The sequence below is a fragment of the Sturnira hondurensis genome, unplaced genomic scaffold (genome assembly GCF_014824575.4).
Source record: "Sturnira hondurensis isolate 20B ecotype Veracruz unplaced genomic scaffold, ASM1482457v3 Scaffold0011178, whole genome shotgun sequence".
Taxonomy (NCBI): domain Eukaryota; kingdom Metazoa; phylum Chordata; class Mammalia; order Chiroptera; family Phyllostomidae; genus Sturnira; species Sturnira hondurensis.
In genome coordinates, this window is record NW_028083809.1 from 408,622 (window position 1) to 425,493 (window position 16,872).

At 54.2% G+C, this 16,872-nt stretch overlaps 1 protein-coding gene across 2 annotated transcripts in view; it reads right to left on the reverse strand.

Annotated features, from left to right (window-relative positions):
- Positions 1 to 10,229: 10,229 nt before the first annotated feature.
- Positions 10,230 to 16,872, reverse strand: part of TGFBI (transforming growth factor beta induced) — a 33,127-nt gene continuing 26,484 nt past the window's right edge. The window contains exons 13-17 of one of the 2 annotated variants that reach the window (XR_005068440.1): positions 14,933 to 15,061; positions 13,603 to 13,705; positions 12,365 to 12,444; positions 11,324 to 11,348; positions 10,230 to 10,854 (exon numbers count right to left, since the gene is read on the reverse strand). Coding sequence is in view for 1 of the 2 variants with exons in the window: in XM_037059483.1 (XP_036915378.1) it covers positions 10,814 to 10,854; positions 11,324 to 11,348; positions 12,365 to 12,444; positions 13,603 to 13,705; positions 14,937 to 15,061 (374 nt within the window). In the remaining variant the exon portion in view is untranslated. The remainder of the gene's footprint in view (positions 10,855 to 11,323; positions 11,349 to 12,364; positions 12,445 to 13,602; positions 13,706 to 14,932; positions 15,062 to 16,872) is intronic. The other variant, XM_037059483.1, reaches the window with a different exon arrangement.

The window sequence follows — 16,872 nt, forward strand, 5'->3', positions numbered from 1 at the left end:
CCGCAGCCAGCGCCAGGCCCTAAGTGCTTCACTGCTTCCTTAACATTTCTGGTGCATAAGGTGCCAGGGCAGCCGACACAGGCGGCTTTGATGTTCCTGTTCCCTTCACTCCCCCCAGTTCAATCCACTAAATTCTTCTGGTGCTACTTCTAAAGTGCATCATGAATTCAGTCACTTATCAAGGCCACTGTGCCTTTCACCTAGACCCCTTGACAGCATCCAGCTGGGCTTCCTGCCCTCTCTTCCACCCTCCAGATTGTTCTTTGCACAGCACAGTGACCTTCCTTTCCAATTTTCTATTATTAAAAAAGGCAAGGAAACGCGCGCTGCTGGGGTCAAATCAGGATACAGGAGCTAGCGGGTCCCGAGACGCGCGCCGAGGTGATCGGAGATGGCTCGGATCCCACACCTGAATCCCGAGAGGATGGCTGGAGACACACCCGTCCTCAGGCGGGAAACTACCCACAGTGGAAAAGGCATCTGTCGGGCAGAGGATGAAGTGGAGACTCGCTCTCCTCTGCCCTGCCCGTCCTGCTGTGGGTGGTGTCTTTTGGTCCCGCCTTTGTTTCAGACTTGAAACACAGGATCAGTTCTTTTCTGGGAGTAGCAGATCCCTTAGCCATTAAGAGACCTCCGGGTTGGGTGGGGCTGCAGCCTGCTGCATCCTTGGCTGGTCTTGCTGCTGTCCTGGTTTTTAAAAGCTTCCATGCAGGGCTGAGCAGAGGAGCTGGGCTTTGACTGCCAGCCCCTTGTGACCTCCCCACTCCCCTGGGGTGGGGCTCTGCAGGGCTGGGCCTGTTCTCCAGAAAGGGAGAAAGGGGAACTCTGCCTCCTTTGAAGAGAGAGCAAGGCAGGGAGAAAGAAACACTGATGTATGAGAGAAACACCGATCAGTTGCCTTTCCCACGCCCCCAACTGGGGACCTGGCCTGCAACCCAGACATGTGACCTGACTGGGAACTGATTCGCTGACCTTTCCGTTCTTGGGCCTGCACTCAATCCACTGAGCAGCCAGGGCATACACCCTTTCTTTTAATAAGACTTGCAGCCCTGGAACTTAAAACTTTTAACACACACATATGTTAGTTAACATACCATTCACTGATACAATGAATGGGATTACCATTTCTCTCCCCAGTTTGTGGCTCAGTACTTGGCACACACAGGCATTCGACACATATTTATTGAAACACTGAAATGTTCAAAATGATACTCGTACTCCCCTCCGTTCAGGGAGGTGCCAGCTTTCCCTATTTCCCCAGACCAGGGAAATCCCACTGCTTTCTAAAAATGAGTGTATAGGCTCCAGAAACGGATGCAGTAAACTGAGAAAAAAAAAACAACAACCAAAAACCCAACCCAACAAACTCTGAATTGCATCTCCCTGGCAGCTGTTGGTGAACCAATAAATGGACATCTGGAGGGAAGGCTGAGCCAGAGCTCATTAAAACCCCAAAGTCAATGGCTTTCCTCCAAGAATGTTGCCTTTTGCATATCTGCATAATGATACCAACGTGGCAACCCCGACTCGGTCGGGGATCCGGAGCACGCCTGCTGGGATCCGGATGTGGCTGGCAGGGCCCTGTGCTTCCTGTTCAGCCCACCCTGGCCTCCTGGGTGTGGAGCCCAGAGCAGAGCCTGGGAGCCAGACACCCCTTCTCTGCTGGCTCGGGCCCAGCAGATGTGGTCCTTTCCTCTACTAATGAGGGGCTTCTTATACTGTCCCCTGCCTGGAGTCACCTGGGAGACTTATTAAAACTGCTGGCTCCATGCCCCTCAAGTTCCTAATCCAGTAGGTCTCAGGCCGGCCCGCCCCCCTCCCCGATTTTTGTTTCCAACAAGTTTCCAGGCGACGCTGCTGGTCCCGGACTACACTGCGGGGAAATGGGGATCTAGGGCGGTTCTTCCCAGACTGCTGGGACACTTACCATGCAAAGTGTGTCCCCAAGATCAGTAGTAGCACTGGTGTTACCCGGAAACTTGTCTGAAATTCAGAATCTGAGGCTCCATCTGACCTGTTGCATCATACTCTTCATTTTAACAAGTTTGAAAAGCGCAGAGGGAAGGGGGGAATACGCAAATTCCTGGGATGGCCCTCCCCCCACCCGGAAGCAGAATTTCACAGGTAGGCATCTGCACAGGCTACACAGTCCCCTAGGGGGTTCTTACAGGACAGAGTTACAGAACATTAACATCTCCTGGGGAGGTTTTGACACTACTGAGGTCCGACTCCCTTAAGGACAATTAAAAGCAGAATCTCTGGCCAGTGTGGCTCAGTTGGTTGTAATGTTGTTCCATAACCAAAGGGTTGTGGGTTCAATTCCTAGTCAGGACACATGCCTGGATTGAGGGTTCGATCCCCAGTCCTGGAGCACAGGGGAGGCAATTGATTGATGCTTCTGTCTCGCATGGATGTTTCTCTCTCTCTCTGTCTCACTGTGTGTGTGTGTGTGTGTGTGTGTGTGTGTGTGTGAAAGCAGTGAAAAAATGTCCTTGGGTGAGGATAAGAAGAAAAAAAATCAGAATCTCTGGCACTGAGGTCCAGGCTTCAGGAATTTAAAAAGCCCCACAAGATGCCTGTGTGCAGGACTGGGGCCGAACGCCCACTTCCCCTCGGCTGTGAAAGCTGTGGCTAGGAGACATGTCAGAGCTGGGTCCGAATCCGGGCTCCACCACCCATTCAGTGAGCTCTCCCTGGCTAAGTTCCGCAATCTCTCTGGGCCTCAGTTTCCCCCTCTGCAAACTGGAACGATGATAAGATAATAAATGAGAATGTGGGGGTCACTCTCCCTCAGTCACATGCAGCCCTTCTGGTCAACAGCTTGCCCTCCAGGTGAATGCCTGGGTCTGAGGCCTCAGACCCAGGCCTCAGCAGGTCTGTGGTGAGCCTGCAGCAGTTTCAGGGGTGGGAATCACTCCGTTTCCCAGAATACACTGGGGCCTCTCAGGCCCCAGCCCCTAATCCCAGCCCAGGACTAGGACTAGGGCTTTCCAGGGAGTGAGGCCTCTGCAGAGGCTGAGTGAAGACAATAAACTACATTCACAGGATTATTCCCAAATACGACTTTTCTAATGTTGAAAACACCATTAGAAAGGTAATAAAAGGGCTTTAAAACTTGTTCATGGGTTGAAATGCCTATATTAGTTTGCTATTGCTGCGTAACAAGTCACCACACACTTATTGGCTTAAAACAATACCCATCAATCATTTCATCGTTCTCTGCATGAGAATGCTGGTGGATGGCTCAGGGTCTCCCAGCTAAAATCAAGGCGTCAGCGGGCTCCTACCTGCAGGTTCTGGAGAAGGGAGCCTTTCTCAGCTCACACAGGCTGTCATGGAATTCCGTTCCCTGCAGGTGTGGCTCCGAGGTCCCCACTTCCTGCCTGGCTGCCAACGGCTGCTCTCTGCTGCTGGGAGCCCCCTCCAAGTTCAAACCAGCAACCCTGCACCCAGCTCTTTTCAGTGTTCAGAGCTCTTTGATTTCCTCCTCGGCCACCAGCTGGGGAAAAACAATCTGCTTTCAAGGGGCTGTGTGGTTAGATTGGACCCACCTGGATAATCTCCCATTTGCCATCAGGGGAATAAATTAGGGGGCAAAGGTCACAGGGGCCGTGTTAGAATTCGACCTACCACAGACGCCTGCCTTGTTTTTATTTTGAAACTTATTAACAGTTTGTTTTGGCACAATGAAAGACTACAGTATGTTATGTACACTCACGCTTTCCTCAGAAACATCTGGAAGGGCCAGCTTCAATAATTCGATGATGGTTGTCACCGGTTGTTAGAATTAGTCTTCACTTGTAGAGAAAATCTTAACATTTTCTTCTCCTCTATTTTCTGTAAACCTTTTGCCTGGAGAAAGTGTTGATTTTGTGAAAAGGAAAAGGTTATCTTCAAAAGCAAAGGAGTCCTCTCTGCCTGATGCTGAAAGATACTAAATTAACACCAATTTAAGTGGCATGGTTCTGGTGCCAGCAAAGCTGTGCAGATCAAAGAGGGGGGAACGTGGCCCCAAGACTCAGGCTGATATGTCTGAGGCCTAGACGCATCCCCAGGAGGGCAGAGCGTGCAGTGGGGACGGCAACGATCTCGGGACTCCAGGTAGTGGGAGGAAAATCGGGGGGTGAAATTATTCAGCACGAATAATTCACCCATCTTAGAGTTAACCACATTCAAACTGGATTTGAAAGGTAACAAGAAAATGATAAACAGGTCAGGAAATAAAACTAAATTCACAAATGTGAGTTTTCTAAAGCTGAAAACATTGGAAAAACAACAAAATGATTTTAAATTGTTCACTGGTATAAATTTTATGATTAAAAAAAAAAAAGGTATGGGCTACTGATAAAATACCTTCAAAGGTTTCCTTCATTTGGAGGGTATTTCTCCTGGCTGAGTTCTCCCAAGTATGTCAGCTCCAAATATAGGTGTTTTCATGCCCATGGGGTTCCTACCAAATGGGCTCTGCCATGTTGAAATGCTTCGCTGCGACATCCTCAGCCTCTCACCGGGCATGTGCCGAGGTAGGCTCAGGGGGTCGGGGGGGAGGCCTTTCCCCACATCACACCTGGCTGTGGTTTTTCTCTCTCTTCTCCTGCCCTGCCATTGAGGGACAGCCTTTAGGCCCTGCTACAGACCCAGAAACTGCGCTGCAGTTTGGTGACCTACTCTTTCTCTATTTATTGATGACCTACTGTGTGTCTAAGCTAGATGCTACGGGGCAGACGACTTGCTTGCTGCATTCAAGAGGTCGGCAGCTCTGCAGATTTCAGGTCCGCGTGAAATGTGTGGAGGGCAGGGCTCCAGGGGCAGTGGCCAGTCACCAAAAATGTGCGTTGCATATACCTGTGGGGGCCGGCTGGACCCTGGGCGGGGGTGCCTGGTTCTATTAGGGACCCCGGCTCCAGGCCGGAAGTCGGCAGGGTCTGAATGAAGGGGGGCTGGCTCCTGGGCTGCGTGCGTCCGGGCAGTTCGGAGACTGCCCTTTCCCATCGTCAGCGGTGTTCTGAGGAGCTGCCCCCGCACAACTGAAGAGCGGAGGACAAGGGGCTCCCCCAATGCCGGGTGTTCGAGCCTGGCCGCCCCCGCGCTGTGACTAAGCCTCTCCGCCCTCACCAGGGCTGTTCCCCTCCCCGCACTTCTGGGAGCCTGGCTGAGAGCCATCAGCGGGGGGAGGTCCCTGCAGGCAGGCGGCTTCCTTGAACAAATTATTTAGAGGCTGTTGCCGAGACGCCACCGGGACTCACCGGCGGGAATGAGAGCGGTTTCCCATCTGTTCGCTCGGAAACTCATTTCCGCGCAAACGAGAGTATTTAATCTGACGGCTTTCCCCTCGGTCTCTGCTGTTCCCGGATCTCAGACCTTCCTCCTAACGGAACAGGAGGTGGAGGGTCCTGGAGTTGGGGGCACTCTCTAAGCATGCAACTTCTCTCCGAAGGGGCTGGGGGTCGGGTCACCTGGTCCAGATGAGGTGACCCGCCCTGCGGTGTGATGAACAGCCGGGTGTCCCTTCTCTGGCCTCAGGTGTTCTCCTCGCCCCGGGGCCAGAGAGCACCCTCCCTCAGCTGGGGACTCTTCTGGGACAAAGTGGTCAGAGGCAAAGCTGGTGGGCTGCCTGGGGACCGTGATGCCACCAGGCCACCAGCGGCTTTCCTGCAAGCAGCCTGAGGGGAGTGCAACCTGGGTGTGTGCCCTGACCGGGACTCAAACCCGTGAAACTCTGGTCAGCAGAACAACACTTCAGCCAACTGAGACACACCTGCCAGGGCTGGGCCCACCTTCTTAAATAAGGGGGCCATTTGTTCTCTGGAAACCAGGCCCTGGGGTAACAGGGCAGACAATTTTTGAATCTTTGCTGCGTAGCCAGACCCTGTGCTAGGCACAGACACCCAGGGGAGGGACAGGACCCCACCTCAAAGCAGCCCACTGGCTGGCGGAGGGAGCCCCACAGGAAGTGAGAAGTGGCTGCCACAGGTTGGTTATCTGGGCTGTGGTGGTGGGTGCACAGGGCAGGAGGGAGGGCTTCTGATCCAGGCTGGAGGGGGAAAACGGAGCGACTAGGTTATTTCCAGTACTTTGTTCCCCTACAGGTTCTCAGTCCCTGAGAGTGGCACCCATTAAGCACTCAAACCACAAAATCTGTCCTCCTCACCCTTTCCCCACTCTCTAGAGGCAGCCTTCTTGCCTCCCGAGAGTGACGTTGCCAGGGTTGCTGATGACATTCATGTGGCCACTTCCAATGGGCACACCACTAATTTGCCCAGCTGACACTTTCTCCTGGCTGCAAGGCTCTCCTGTCCTGGCTCACGGGGGTGCGCACACCGGTTCTCAGGCCCTCCGCAGCTTTCTCTCCCTCTGCCAGGCCTCTGTCCCCGACACTCTTCTTTGTCTGATAGACACGTGGTTACTAGAAGGTTATCGACTCTGTCACCCCCGTGGCTGCTCTGTAACTACCAACCTGTGCTTCTTAGTCCATCCCCCTTTCCCCGTCCTCCCAACCCCATATCTGCCCGGCAACGAGCAAAACGTCCTCTGTATCTGAGTCTGTTTCTGTTCTGCTTGTTTGTTTTGTTTTTTAGATTCGATTGTTGATAGATATGCACTTATTGCCATTTTATTGTTCACATGTTTTATCTTTTTTCTTCTTCTTAAAGAAGACCCTTTAACATTTCATTTAATACTGGTTTGGTGATGACGAACTCCTTTCGTTTGCTGCTGGGTAGAGCAATCTTGGCTGTAGGTCCCTGCTTTTCATCACTTTGAATACTTCTTGCCAATCTTTCTGGCCTTAAAATGATACAATCCATACCATGTATGTTTTGCCACAGTAACAAAAATCTGATCGTAGCACACCTTCCCCATCTAAAACCCTTTAATGGTGTCTCCTTGTCTTAAGAAAAATGCCTAAAATTCCTGCTACAGCCTACGAGGCCTGGCATTGTCTAGCTTCCAGACGGCATTTTCTCTCCTTTTGCCACTCTAGTCACACAAATCTCTGTAGCACCTGCCTCGGAGACACTGCACACTGTTCTTTCAGCCAAACCCTCTCCCCAGCGTCGTCGTCCTCCAGGTGCCGGGCGAGCTCCACCGCCCGCCACGCCAAGGGCAGGCTCAGGCGGAGCAGCCGGCTGGGGTGCAGGTGGCTCTGTGGGAGTTCCAGGCCTGAGGCTGCCTCGGGCCTTGGGCCTGAGGACGTGTGTAGGGGGCTGTCCCACGGCCGCAGCACTTACTCTCGAACTACCTGCGGCCAAGCTTTGGCCAAAGGTCACCATGGAGCGGGGCCTTCTTTCCACACCGGGCAGGGAGGGCCAGGGACAGCCCCACGTGACTCTCTGGGTAGGGCACCAGGCCCATCCCTCACTTCATGGTCCTCCCTCCTACCTGTGGCGAGTTCCTGAGCCCAGAGTCCCGGGCAGCGCCTCTCAGAGCGTGACAGTGATTTGTGGTTTCAGGCACAGAAGTCTTTTCCTCTGCGTGAGAATCCCTTTCTGTTCTCTTCTTCCTGGCATGCATGTGGCTGGGGCATCCCTGGCTGCTGTGGGTCCCCCTCTCTGCCCTCCAGCAGCCTGTGACCGTGTTATGGTCAGGCTGTGCGAGCAGAGACCAGGCCTCTGGGGCTTCTCAGGAGGGGCTTTTGAGTCCTTTCTGGCCACCCTGGCACCCCTGTCCTGATTGCTCTGGGCTCCTCCTCCAGGGACCCTGTGGGGTGGGGCAGATGGAGCAGACTGGGTAAGAGGGTTAGGAGCTGGACTCGCATGGGCCTGGGCTGTGTGCCAGCCTCTTCCTGTTCTGTGACCAAACTGCTTGATCTCCTCAAGCTTCTATTTCCATAGCAGTGAAATGAAAGCTCTACCAGCACTCACCTGTCTCAGAGCACTGATGTCAGGAAGAGTGGAGGCCATGACTTCAGGTCCACAGCCCAGTGTGGTGGCAGGCCACTGCGTTCACAGCTGGGCTGGCCTGTCTACTGGCCAGTGAGGCCAGGTCTAGATGGCCTGTGTGCAGAAGGCCCACCCAGCCTAGTCAGTCCTTGGACTCCAATGCAGAGTATCTTTGCAGTTCCCTCTACACACCCCAGAAGCTTGGTAGCCCCAGAGTGACAACAGAGAGAAAAAGGACTGAGCAGAGAGCCCTTTCCCTTCTCCCCCTCCCTCTCCCTCCTGGTCAGGGGGCAGAGGGCAGGGCTCGGACAAGAAAGGCCTGGCAACCTCCCCTGGCCTCCTGACAGACGGGGCAGGGGTGGCACACTCCTTCCTGGGCAATCACCTACCCCCAGCCACAGCCAGCGGCTGACCCCTTAACCAGGGAGTCCATCTCCTGGCAGCAGCACTGAGTACTTGGCCCACTCAGTCTCCAGGAAAAACGTGTGCATGTGTTGCTTGGACCCCAGAATGGGAACTTGACCCTCAGTCTAAGAGGAGAAGGTGGGGCAATGGCAGTCACAAGGAAGACTCCCCAGGGAGCTGAGAGAAGAGTGGAGCTCCCCTTTTAGGGGGTCTGGTGGGGGCAGGGCAGAGGTCAAAGTGACAAAAGAAGGGGGTTTGGCGTTTTTAAGGAGTCCTGTGGTGATTTTTATTTTATATCTCCTTACTTGGGTTCTGCCGTCCTTACAAAGCCCACTGTGTGCACTCTGCATGCTGAAGATGAGGTGGAGCTGGGCACACCCAGCGCTGGGCCAGGCCATCAACACAGCCCCAGCCCGTGTGACCGCCAGGCTGGGCGAGCAGGGCTGGCGACACCTCCCCTCCCAGGACCTTCTCCTGAGCCTGACCACTTCCCAGGCTAGCTCCCTCACCTCCTCTCCCGTCCCCCCATTCTGTGGAGCTCCCGTGTGTCCCACACCTGGCCCCCACGCCCTCAGATTTCTTCACTCTCTGCACAGGACTACAGGGCTGCCCTTCCCAGCCCACGTGGATATGCATGTGGGTGGTAGTGCCACTGGCTGACAAATGATGCTCTTCTAGCTGTGAAATGAGTCACTGACTTTATTGGATGGCTTGTGATGTCTCTACGGCAGGGCCGTCTGCTTGGCCACCACCGTTCCCAGCAGGGGATGGAGGAGTAGCAGTGTTGGCTCAGTGGGTCCAGTAAGCGAAATGAGCTCTGCCTGCTGGAGAGAGGCGGCCTTGGCCCTGGGAAGTGTGGGAGGGCAGAACTGTCCCATTTCCTAAGAAAGTGGGCTGCCTTTGGGAAAAGACACACACTACAAGGCTTTCAGCTGCCCTGATCCTGAGCAGTCTCGGCATGATGAGAGTAAGAGTACGGCCCTGGCTGGGGTGGCTCAGTGGACTGAGCGCTGGACTGCGAAGCAAAGGGTCACAGGTTCAATTCCCAGTCAGGGCACGTGCCTGGGTTGTGGGCCATGTCCTCAGTAGGGGGAGTGTGAGAGGCAACCACACAGTGATGTTTCTCTTCCTCCCTTTCCCTATCTCTAAAAGTAAAATCTTAAAAAGAAAGATACCTACTGCAGTGCTGAGCACATTGTAAGCATCATCTTACAATGAATGAATATTGTAATCTTATAATCTTATAATGAATATTATCATATTCATCCCCACGATGGACCTATGAAGTGTATGTGGTGGCCGTTTGCGTTAACAGATGAAAAAACAGAGGCACTGAGCAGTGAAGTGACGAACTGGAGGCCACACAGCTGGGGAGCAGTGATGCCATGGCCACACTAGCCTCTGGGTGCCAAGGACGATGGAGAAGACAAAAGGAGCAGAGGAGGGGACTGGCACATTGTCGGCGGCACAGAGGGTGTGCCTGGAAAACCTGGGCTCGCTGGCTTGTCATGTGCTGGCCTCTGGGGTCAGGAGACTGGGCTTCCAGTCTCAGCTCAGCCATTTTCTCTGTCCCTAGTGGTTCCCCCCTTCCTGAGCCTTGGTCTCCTCACTTGTGTAATGGGGCCATGCGGGCGCCCATGTCACAGGGTCCCAATGCTGTAAGGGAACACGGACGCTTTGGGCCAGTAAGAGAAATGCTGGTGAAGTGAACCCTGAGGACCCCAAGGCCCTGGGGGTGGTGGAGGCGGAAATGAACCCATGTGCCACAAAGACTGGGGTGTAAACCCAAGTGCTGTCTGGGTGTCTGAGAAGCAGCCCGTCCTTGGGGCTCCCGGCTGAGACGCTCCCAGGGGTGCTGTTGGTGCGAAGGGGCATCACAGCCCCAAGTGCAGAAGCCCGTCCCCGGAGAGTCCCAGGCCAGCACAGTCTCCATCCACACGGGCATAGGTTTCTTTGGCTTTATTATTACAAACACATCATGGCTCTGCCACACCTGGGACATCCTGGGCTCTGTGTGCTCTACCTACCCTCTCATCTACTGGCCAACAGAAGTGTCCAAGCCACGTGTAGTCTGGACACACGTCTGACAGAGCATGCAACTCATAGCTTATAGTGACGCCATTTCTCCAGCGCAAAGCGCCAGCACAGAGAGCCAGGACGCCCTGAGACGCTGGGTTGCTTGATGCATGTTTTGGAAGCTCCACAAACTTCGGTTCCCTTTTCCGGAGCAGTGGTCATAGGCAGGAGGTTCCATGTTTGGGACAGGTCCTTTCTGAAAGCGAATGTCAGGCAGTGACATCCAGGTCTCGCCATGCAGTGGGTTAACAGCCATGTTTAGAGAGAACAGAAATGAAAAGTACATCTTCTCTCCTTCCTCTCCCAACCCGCCCAAGGCTCAGACCTCACTCTGGTGTGGCCCATGTACATTGAAGTGTGCTATTTGGTTTCGAAAACATTCAGTCTCTTTGGCGAACGGGGAGAAACCGTCCAGGAGCTGCAGAAGCGCACTCCTCCCGTGGCGCTTCCCACTAGTGCTTCATCCTCTCTAACAACCGCTGATACACTGGGGCTGAAAGAGAGAGGTTTGAAAGGTGAGAAGGACACACGCTTCCCCACGTCCGTCTGGGACCTGTCGGGTTCGTGAGCGTGGGGCCCACGGGGCTCTTCCTGCCACGCTCCCCTGCGCCCAGCAGTCCCCTGTGGTTTGCGAAACCTCCCGGCTCAGTGGGGTTCTGAACTGGAATTTTCCACACTGCCAGCTGCGAACCACGTCCTCACCATGGCTCCTCCCAAGCCCCTGTGCACTATTTCTAGGCCCCTAAAGCCAAACATTTACATCAGCCCTGAAAGGCTGGGACAAACTTATCATCTCCATCTTATAGAGAAGGAGATGGAGTGTTTTGTTCCTGGTCCCAAAGACCAGGCTGGCGTTATAGCATCCCGAGGTTTTTCTCTCTATACAGCAGATGGTAGGGGTGGCCTGCTTGGGGGTAATGCCCAACAGGCCTGTGGGGACCTTGGACCTGGCCCACACTTACCTAGCTTCACAGAGCTCTGGGCAGCCTGAAAGAGAACACAAGGTGTCAGGAGTTTGAGTGACAGGTGTGCCTGCACCTGCTCATGGCAGTGGTTTCGCTCGCTGCCATCCCTCCTTGGAACAAATGCCGGGGATGAGGAAGAGGAAGGGGGATGTGAAACTGCCGGCCCCCGGGAGCCCCTCAGTTCGCCTCCACGGCTCTAAGTGCCGAGTAAACCCATACCAAGTGGAGCCCGAGGTGAACATTCCCAGGAGACCCCAAAGCCATGCTTCCACCAAGACCCCAGCCTAGAGCTTGGGGAGCTGGGATTGCACGGGGGAGTCGGGGCTCAGGGCCGAGCACCTTCGTGAGGGGCACTAAGGACACCCCTCTGTCCAAAATGAAAGCAACACATTCCAGCGGCAGGCCTCTGCATTAAGGGCTACCTCCTGCAGACCCTTTTATTTGAAATGCAAGCCTTCTGTTTGGTGCTCCATATTCCCAAGGGGCTCCAGGCCCTGGGCCCAGGTGGTGAGGGGGGAGGGAAGAAGCGGGAAGAAGCAGGAAGAACAGCAGGGAGAGTTGAAGGTCCTGAGGCAGGAGGAGCTGAGGCAAGGGCCGAAGGCTCCATGCACAGAGCTGGCCCTGTGTCCAGAACCCGCACCACAGCCCAGGGACCCCCCACAGCACCCGTGAGGGGCCATGTCATGGTAAACAGGCCCAGGCCACCATCAGGCAGATTCAGGATGGGTGGTCCTCTTTGGAGAGATGGATTCTGAGGCTGCCTCTGTTCTCACCAGCAGCAGCTACCCCACGGACAGGGGCTCAGAGGCCTCCGTTTGAAGTCCTAAGAAGCTGGGACTGCCTGGGTTCCTGACCCTGAACTATACACAGGCCAGGGCTAAGGACACCCAATGGGAGAGGGAAGAAGTTTCAAGAGAGCCCTGGGGCAGCAGCCGAGGAAGACAGAGAGTCTGGAGAGCCCCTCCGTGGCCCCAAGCAGAAAGACGGGGGCCCAACGAAGACTGCTCAGGCCAGGGCCAAACCTAGCAGGCATCTTACCCTGGAAAAGGCTGCTGCCTGTTTGAAAATTTCAAGTGCAGAGTCTGCCAGTTCATCCCCTCGTTCCTGAGGTCTGTTGGCTGGAGATGAAAGAAAAGGCAGCGTTAGTGAGAGAAAAACTATTAGCATGCCATTCCTAATACCAGCGATTTTCAACTGGTGTGCCACAAGAATTTTTAAAACATGCAGTACCTGACTATTTAGTCAGGGACACTGACTTCTTTTCCTTTAAACTGTCAAATTAAAAAAATGACAACGGCCAATACAACGTTAGCTGCCCAATGTGTATGAATCAAAATTATTCCTATTTTTTTTGGTTGGGTTGACAAAGAATACACTTTTGGTGTGCTGCAGAACTTCGGCAATCCATTTATGTGTGCCGTGACACGAGAAAGGTTGAAAGTCGCTGCCTAACAGCCATGACTGAGGGCACCGTTGGGCTTCCTGGCCCACATTTTCCACTGAATTTTCCCCTTACAACTTCCATAACGCAGGGCAGAAAGAATCTGGCCCGTGGGGGGAGAGCCCCAAGGAGGGACAACGCGCAAGCGAGGGCGGAGGCGGGATGCAGGCTCGGCTCTGCTGGAGGTGCAGGGAGCTCCCGAGAAGTGCGATGCTGCGAGAGCCACGTTCACAGTGTCTGCGCGTGACAACAGACAGGGCTGTGTCTGAGTGGGCTGAGCCAGCCAGACCATGCAGAAGACAGGTCTGGCCTCCGGTGCCTCCTCCCTGTGACGGCTTTGAAAGGACAGTTCCTCATTCACTTTCCCTCAGCCACCAAGATGCCCTCCAGGGAGGTGGGTTTGCATGTCGAATCTTATTCTTATCTTTGCTTAGAGCTTTTTTTTTTAAACCAAAGAAACCACAAATACTCTTTAATATAAAAAGCTCCTCTCAAGAGCATTAGAGCTCCCATTACCAATTGGTAAGACTCAGGTACAGGAATCCAGTTCCTTGTGAGACAGTTGAGTAACAGGCTAAATGATGTCTGCCTAACATCATTTGAGTGCTGCTGATGCTTCTGACTCCAAACCTTCCAAGGAGGCTGCAGATTGAGGACCCCCCTGTGTGTGGCTGAACAGGGCTCCAGTGCACGGATTCCCTGGCCAGACACAGTCATTCGGGTAGACCTGGTTCTGTTTCACTCGCCCTGTTTTAGAACAGCTTTTCTACTGCACACCAAATGTAGAGAAAGGCAGCTGCGCACTGAGGGGGAGGCGGCCAGGCCGGGGCCTCACCTGGAGGCTGCAGGACACTGGAGATGGCATAGACCACGCCGTTGGTGGCCATGATGTCGGCTTCTACGACGGGCTCTTTGTTGACATACACGGCATTGTTTTTCTGGGAGAAAAAAGGCAACAGTCCTTGAACGGAGAGCATGCTCACCCCAGTCATTCAGCCAGTGTGGACTCAGCGCGTCTGGACAGCGGACCCCGGCTAAGTGTCGGGGGTGCCCTGGTGAGAGCAGGAGTCCCTGCCCGCTGCAATGCTCTGGTCTACTGGACTCACCCCAGCCCCCCGTGCGGACTCAGCACGTTGTGCTTCACAAAATGCTCTTCCGTGTTCCTCACGTAGCCTCGCAGCAGTGTATGGGGACGAGGCACGTAGTACTGCCTCACTTCACAGAAGAGGAAACTGAGGCTCCAGAGGGGCCCACGGCCTTCTTTAAACTAAGTCAGTTGGATGGATGGGGGCAGAAGCCAGGCCTCCAGCTCTGGGTTAAGGGCACCTTGCACTTCAGCTCGATGCCCTGGTTGGGACTTTCTCACAGGAAGTGCACCGGGGTAGACCTATCCAGGCTATCCTGGATGACCCACATATCAGACCCACGGCAGGGAGGAGGCCCCAAAGCTTGTGACCAACAGGACCTGACAGGCAAATCTAAGAGCTGGGAGAGTGTCGGGTGGCCCTTCCTGCCTCCCTACATGCTTTCATGTGCTCTGGAGAGAAGCTGATAAACAGCGGGATGGCCGAAGGGCGGGGGAGAACCAGGCGCAGGGGCTGAGCCAGCCGCACACTGGAAGAGCGGTCCTCCCGCAGAGGGGCCAGTGGCCTTGGCTGGGGCAGCCAGGGAGGCCTCAGGCGGCTCCAAAGTGGAATGTATCTCATTGTGCAGAGCGAGGGAAGGCTCACAGAGCAAGCATTTTCGGATGGTCTGGCTCATGGCACAATTCAGTGAACCCTGGATTTGGGTGAAGTGAGACGGGGAATGGGGATTATCTCTCAAGACAGATAAGTCATTGCCCATCATCTCCTTAAGGGAAGGAAGATCCAATAACCTCTCCTAGATGCCCACCAGAGCCTTTATTTCCCTGCAAATCTGGAAGTTCTTATTTGTGTCTAACTACAGTCTCACTTGATTTCCCTGAAGATCCTTTTCTATTTTCTTTTCTTTTTTTTTTTTTTTGACAAAATGCACTCAGAGATTCAAGGTATGTCTTAAAGACTGTGTGTGTCTACTGCCATACGGGGGAGACACATACTGTGTGTGTGTCTGCTCCCATACTGCCCTGGAGCCCTGGTGGCATGCCACAGCCAGCCTTTTAATTTTTTAATTCACAGGCACACTCACTGAGCTGATTTCTAGCTTGTCGCCTTGGAGAGACTTCAGGCGCACCAGGGCCCCGACGCCTCCGCTAACCAGGATTTCATCACCAACGTGGTATTTCAGGATGTTGGCAAGCTCCTTGGCATTGCCTGCAGGTTTGTGGGAAAGAAAGCAGAATTAATGCCAAGGTTGGTCATTGGCGTGACCGAGGAGGGCCCACAGGAGAAGATAGAAGGGGTCACCCCCGAGTTGGAGAACTTGCCTGGCTAATAAATACTCACTGAGCACCGCTGTGCGCTCAGCCCTCTGCCCCACCATTCCACCGTGACCAGGCGAACAAGGCATATGTCCGTGGCCATGAACCTCCCCTGCAGCCGGCGGGCTGCTGAGTTGTGGTGCTGAGGAGTTAATCCATACCCCTCTGTGAGTGTGACTCATGCTTCCATGAGCTAAATATTTGCTTGGGAAGCCAGGGACCTTCCAGCACTGGCATCTGGGACATTTCATCATCAGCGTGGCTCCCGATAGTTATAACAGTAGTGAAATATTTACACATTCTGCTCTCAAACGCATATTCAGAGACTGGCTATTTCCTGAAGGGAGAACTTGAAAGAGTCGACAGCTGCAGTCTGGAGGAGCTATGGAGCCGATGAGGTCAGGACCGAGGGGGCATTCCCGCCCTGGGTCCCCCGCCTCACACCCCAGCATTCCTTCCAACCACGTCACCTCCGCATCGACTGGAAAGCATCAGATGGCTCATCAAGGTGCACAGGCATTTCCTAAATTAGGTGTGGGAGGCAGTTCTTCATGCTGCCAGCTGCTCTCTCCTCTCTAAGGAGGCTACCCCCAATCCTCACATAACCAGCCGACCAACTGAATTTCCCCGGGGCCACTTCCAGCCTCTTGGAACTGAGAAGGCAGGAAGTTTTCAAGCCTTCTGGAGAGTTCACTTGGTTACCGACACATCCACGTTAGGGCTGTGGGAGGGAGCCGCCAGGTACCAAGTGATTTCCAACACAGAGCCTGCGTCTGGCCAGAGCCTCCCTCCCCCAGAAACACTGCCAGCCCCTGAGGTGTCTGCTACGTGGCTGGCCCTCCACGGCCCAGAGTGCCGGGGTCCCGCCCCGCCCATGGGCCCGCAGGAGGGCGAGTTTGGGAAGCTCGGCCCTCACCCCCGTCTGTTCCCACACAGCTGAAAATGAAACGGAAGCCGAGCAGGCTCAGGCCACCCGGGGAATATTTCGTTCCTGCTAGACAGAGAGAGGGTGGAAAGTTTATGTTCAGCGTGAACTTCTCCCCTATTCTCAGGAACACACGTCAGCGTCAGGGACATAGGCATTCATTCAGCAATAAAGAAAATTAAACAGGACACAAATTCAGCTCACAGCTGCCTGCAACCTGAACCTTCCATTCTGTTCCAGAGCAGGAAGGGAGGTGTAGACTACGTGGCCCCAGGGTTTGGCCAAGGTCCTTCCTCCTCCTCCTCCTTAGGCCCCCCTTCTGTGGTGGGTGGAAGTGTCTCTCATGAGCATATGCCAGAACTTGGCGCCACAACCCCACCCCACTTCCCCCCTACCCCAGCCATTACTGATGGAGGTATATGCTCAGCATTTTGGGGAACACCTCATTTAATCCTCAACACACCGAGCCAGGTACTTTTACCATCCTCATTTTTCTAATGGGAAAACTGAGGCTCAGAGAGGTTAAGCAACCTGCTAGAGGCCACTCAGCTGGCAAATGCCAGAGCCGGGATTTGAACCAGTGTTCCAATCATCTGGGAGCTCGAGTTCTTGACCACTAGATTTCTGCTCAAACATGCTCAGCCTCATTTCTCAGGGCCGCAACCAGCTTCTCCGTACAGCTTTTATCCCGGGGATAAAACATATAATGCAGGTAGATGGCTTCCACTCACAGGCCCTGAGTGGAAGCCATGCGGTGGTAACTGGCTGGTTGTTACCCA